Consider the following 5492-nt stretch of genomic DNA (forward strand, 5'->3'; position numbering starts at 1 on the left):
TAAAAAATTAATTTACTTTTTTTAATTCATTTGAAAAATAACTAAAAAGTAGAATTTTTTATATTAAATGCCACTAATTTTTTTTATTTACAAATTTTTATTTAAATCTTAAAATTTTAAAAATAATATATATTTTATTATTATTTAAATTAAAAATAATATATATTTTATTATTTGATTTTGGGTCGGGGGTTGGGATTTGGTTTTTGGGGGGGTGACTTTTGAAAAGTAGGTTCTCAATTTTTATTTTTATTTTTTATTTTGATAGTCAAGAATTGCGGTTGAATTTTTTTTTTTTTTTAAAACCCAAACGGACTTTTGGAAAGTCAGTTCTTTATTTTGGAAGTCAAGAATTGCAGCTAACTTTTTTTTTTTTTGTTTAAAGCCCAAACCGGCTTTTGATTTATATAAATTTTTCCAATTTTCTACATATTTGTGTTTTTTGATTTTTTTTAATAATATTTTGATAAAAAACTCCTACTTTCACTGCAGCTTTCCAATTGGACCCTTCAGACTGGTGGGCCTCATGCTTCTTGATTTCATCCACTTTCTGGCTTCGACCTTCATCCCATTAGCCTCCAACCATGGAATTTTTTTACTTGAATTCGTCCATTTAGGAAAAATTGGGTTACGAAACATTCAAAATTTTCATTTGAATTCATCTTGGCGAAAGGTTGGAAAATTTTATTTCTGACTTTGATTAAATTTAAATTTCTTTTAGGACATTCAATGCTTTAACCTGCACATTCCCAGAAATTATTGGAGATAATGTATGATCTAACCTCTCATTCCATGAAAATGGAAAAATTAATTCTTTCATGTTTTTATTTTATCCCCATTGACTTATTTTTGGATCTCGAAATTTCATGCTTTGATTTTTTACCGATCTAAACACAATCAGAAAGGCAAAACACAAGAAAGAAAAAAGAAATTATCTTTTCAGGGAGATATGAAATTTAGATTTATATTTTATTTGAATAAAATCTAATAAAAATTATATTGAAATGTATTCAATATATTTTATTTTTTTAATTTTTTTTCACATGAATTAAAAAAAGTAAGTTAATTTTTTAATTTCAAAATATTATATAAAAATAAATACAATAATAAAAAATTTTAAAATAATTTATTTTTAGAAATATTAAGATAAAAAAAGGACATCTTATTTTAAAGTTTAAATCGATTTTTGGAAAGTCGGTTGAATTTATTTGTATAAATTTTTTTAATTTTCTTGGTATTTGTGATTTTTGATATTTTTTTGTTTAAACAAATCCAACCATTAAGCAACGGAAAAACAGTCCAAAACAAAGAAGAAAAAGAAAAGGAACTTCTGATCATTGCAGACAGAAGGTAATCTGATGCTGACATGCTGGCCCACATTTTCGTCCTCACTTCCCAATCGTTCACAGTTCACACCAACAATTATTTGAATACTCATCCTCACTTCCCAATCTTTTTATTTTTATTTTGAATACTTCCGCCGACAATGGAAATTGGCGAATTTAATTATTTAAAGTAGGATGGATCGGCTGAGCCAAAAAGCAAACTGGGTCTGGTGAGGTATCAGTGCTCGTCTTTCTTTTCCATCGCTCCGCGCTTCTGAGGATCAGTCCTCTCTAGCTGTTGCTCATCGAATTCAAAGCAAGAAAACTAATATGGCAGCTGAAATGGTTCTCACTTTTGCAACAGAGGAAGTATTAAGGAAGGTGGGTTCACTGGCATCTGAAGAAATAAAGCTTGCGTGGGGTTTCAAGGGCGAGCTCAAAAAGCTTGAAGAATCACTAAAAATGATTCAAGCTGTACTGCGTGATGCCCAGAAACGGCAAGTGATCAGCGGAGATGCTGTTCAAATTTGGCTAAAGGATCTTGAAGAGAGGGCTTATGATGCGGAGGATGTGCTGGATGAGTTCTCGTACGAGATGCTCCGACGTCAGGTACAGATTCAAGACCGATTTATGAAGAAGGTTTGCAACTTCTGTTCACTCTCTAGCCCCATTGTGTTCCGAATCAAGATGGGTCACAAAGTGAGGAATGTCATTATCTCACTAGAAAAATCTAAGAACGACGCAAATACCTATGGGCTTAAACCGATGTTATTTATAGATCCAATTTCTCAAATAAGAGCGAGTCGAGAGACCAACTCCGCCGTAGATGATTCAAAATTGGAAGGGAAAATGATGTATTATCTATAGTAAACAAGGTGACTAGCTCATGCAGTAATGATGTCTCTGTAATTCCAATAGTGGGTATGGGGGGCATCGGGAAGACTACGCTTGCTCAACTAATCTACAATGATGAGCGAGTGAAAGAACATTTTGACGTGAGAATTTGGGTATGTGTATCTGAAAATTTTGATGTCAAAAGGATTCTAAAAGAGATTTTGGAATCTCTTACCAAGGAAAGTTGTGGGATTCAAAATTTGGATACCATCCTTGAAAACATTAAGGATAAGTTGGAAGGGAAAAAATATCTTCTTGTACTAGATGATGTTTGGAATGAAGTTGAGAATAAGTGGGAAGATTTCCGAAGTCGTTTGCTGCCAGTGAGTTCAAAAAAAGTGGGAAACGGCATTGTTGTGACTACTCGGAGCGACAAAGTGGCTTCAATTATGAAGCCACATAGTTCTTATTGCTTAGGGAAACTAACAGAAGAAAATTGTCGGGCGATATTTGAGCAAAAGGCATTTGTAGACGGTGGAGCACCGAAGACTCAAGATTTTATTGATATAGGAAGGGGTATTGTGAAAAAATGCGGGGGCGTGCCACTAGCAGCAAAGGTGCTGGGAGGGATCATGGGTTTTAAGAGGGAGAAGCAAGAGTGGTTGTCCATTTTGGAAAGTGAAACCTCGAATTTACGAGAAAGTGAGGATGGGATCATAGCAGTATTGAAGTTGAGCTTTGACAATTTGCCATCGGTTTCTTTGAAACAATGCTTCGCATACGCTGCAATTTTCCCCAAGGATTACGTCATTAAGAGAGTAAAGCTAATCAAACTATGGATGGCTCAAGGATTTCTTGAGTCATCTCAAGAGTGCGGTTTGGTGATGGAAGACAAAGGTAATGAGTACTTCAATGTCCTGTTGCAGAATTCCTTGTTTCAAGATGTTGAAAGGGATGTATATGGGGATATCGAAACATGCAAGATGCATGATCTTGTGCATGACCTTGCACAATCTGTTTCCAAATCTGAAATCCTGGTTTTGGAGGGTGGATATCAGGGGAATGAAATCCCTGCAGTCCGACATTTGTCATTGACAGATTATGAAGAAGGGAAGCACATAGTTGGGAAGGACAATGGTAAAAAATTACGCACCTTAATTTTATCAGGGGTTGTTAATGTTTCCGATGAGTTGTTAGTTTACTCGAAATGCTTGAGAGTTTTAGATTTAAGCCAGAGTGAAATCAAGGTTCTGCCAGATTCTGTTGGGAAGTTGAAACATTTAAAGTACCTTGATGTCTCCAGTACTGACATTGTAAGGTTGCCGGATTCAATTACCAAGCTATACCATCTGCAGACGTTGAATATGGAGTATTGTAGAAGTTTGCAGGAGCTACCAAAAGAAATGAGAGCATTAATCAACTTGAGACATTTGGGACTTACCCCTATCATTGCAGTGACAATAATGAAGGATGGACCGATTGAGATGAGGCGGTTAATTCATTTGCGGACGTTACCGGTGTTTGTGGTGGGTCGGGGCAGGGGACGCCGAATTGGAGAGCTGGAACCCTTGAACGAGCTCAGAGGAGAATTATGGATTTCCGATCTACAGCATGTGAGGGGTAAAGAAGAAGCTGAAAAGGCAAATTTGAAGGGAAAGAAAAACATTGAAGCATTGAAGCTTCAATGGGATAATGATGATGAGGTTGGTATTGGTGAAAATGATGCTGAGGTGCTGGAAGGGCTGCAACCACACTTAGATCTGAAGCGGCTTATAATACATGGATTTGGGGGTATTGCCGTGTCACCATCGTGGATGGCGAAGTTGTCAAATCTTCAGGAGTTGGTGATATACCGTTGCCATAAATTGAAATCCATTCTTCCCCCGAATTTAGAGGGCTTCCCGCCCTCCCTTCGAGAGCTGAGAGTCTGCCATTGTGAAGAATTGACGTCTCTGCAATTCGGTACATCTCTCAATATATTAGTCATAATAGATTGCCCAAATCTGGAATCTGTGCCAGCTGATTTACTAAAATTGCACTCCCTCTCATATTTATGTATTTGGGAGTGCAAAAGATTGAGTAGTTTGCCGGAAGGGCTATTGTGCTGCCTCCCCGAGCTGAAGAGCCTAGTGCTCGGAGAGTTTAATGAGGAGCTGGATGGTTTCCCCTCACTTCTCTGCAGCACCAACCACCACTGTCACCACCAATTCCAGCTTGAATCACTATCTCTGTATGGTTGGCCTAAGCTCAAGTCTCTGCCCAACCATGAACTTGAACAACTTCTTCCCCGCCTCTCTTCCCTACGATTTCTCTTGATTGAGAAGTTTGGTGGTTTGGAAGCTCTGCCGGAGTTGCTTCCGAAAAACCTTCGTGATCTAAATCTTGAGGATTGCAAAGACAATGAGCATCTGTTGGAATCCGTGCGAAGCGTCGCCAAATCAAGAAACTTGATTGTTAATGGTTACGGGCCAGATGAAGAAACTTGATTGTTAATTAATGAGTCTCATATTTGTCATGCTCTCTTCCCTACATTTATGCCGGAGAATCTCCCTGTGCATGTTTTTATTTATATCTCATAGCTTTTTTATATTTTTAATCATATTAAAACAAACTTTCATTTTCAAAATGGGAGAAAACTTGTCTTTCCTCGTATTTTCCTTGTATATAGAATACTATTAAAAATAAAAGTTTATTTTACTATGACTAAAAATTAGAAAAAATTAAATATTAATGATGTGTAAAATCAGTGTTGTGTCATAGATTTGATATTTTTTATTTTCTTTTTCACTTTCCTCAATAACCAAACATGAAAATGTAAATTTTTTAATATTTTTTTTATTTTCTTAATATTTTTTGAGTTTCAAAAAAACCTTAGTATGGAATATATATATATATATATATATATATATATAAAGAAAAATAAATTTCCTTCCTGTCATTTCCTCTTTCTTCCCCTTCCTAAAATCCTTAGCCCAAACGGACACTTAAGTTATCTTTCAAATTAAAATTTGTGTGTTAGTATTTTAAAATGTTAAGAAATAGACACTAACGAAGGCACTTTATGTATGAATTATTTATAAAATATTTGCATTAGCTGCGAATAGTTATAAATTAATCATATAATATTTAATATCTTCCTACAGTAAATTAGCTTTACCATTTAACTAATTAATTAATAAGAACATTTTAGGGAAGAAAAAGCAAACAACCAAGTGCAAGAAGTTTGAGTGTGTACAGCCCGCAAAAGTAGTGTTTGGAAGTATCGATTTTGAATTTTGATAAATTTTAATATAATTTTATACTACATTTTATCCAAATTCAATACAACTTCAA

General features: G+C 35.1%; 1 protein-coding gene across 1 annotated transcript; it reads left to right on the forward strand.

Annotated features, from left to right (window-relative positions):
• Nucleotides 1-1456: 1456 nt before the first annotated feature.
• Nucleotides 1457-4674, forward strand: LOC131150624 (putative disease resistance protein RGA3). The gene has a single exon (XM_058101459.1). It carries the CDS (start codon nucleotides 2249-2251, stop codon nucleotides 4643-4645), a length of 2397 nt encoding a protein of 798 aa, XP_057957442.1. The 5' UTR covers nucleotides 1457-2248; the 3' UTR covers nucleotides 4646-4674.
• Nucleotides 4675-5492: the final 818 nt, after the last annotated feature.

The sequence above is a fragment of the Malania oleifera genome, chromosome 3, assembly GCF_029873635.1.
Source record: "Malania oleifera isolate guangnan ecotype guangnan chromosome 3, ASM2987363v1, whole genome shotgun sequence".
NCBI lineage: Eukaryota > Viridiplantae > Streptophyta > Magnoliopsida > Santalales > Ximeniaceae > Malania > Malania oleifera.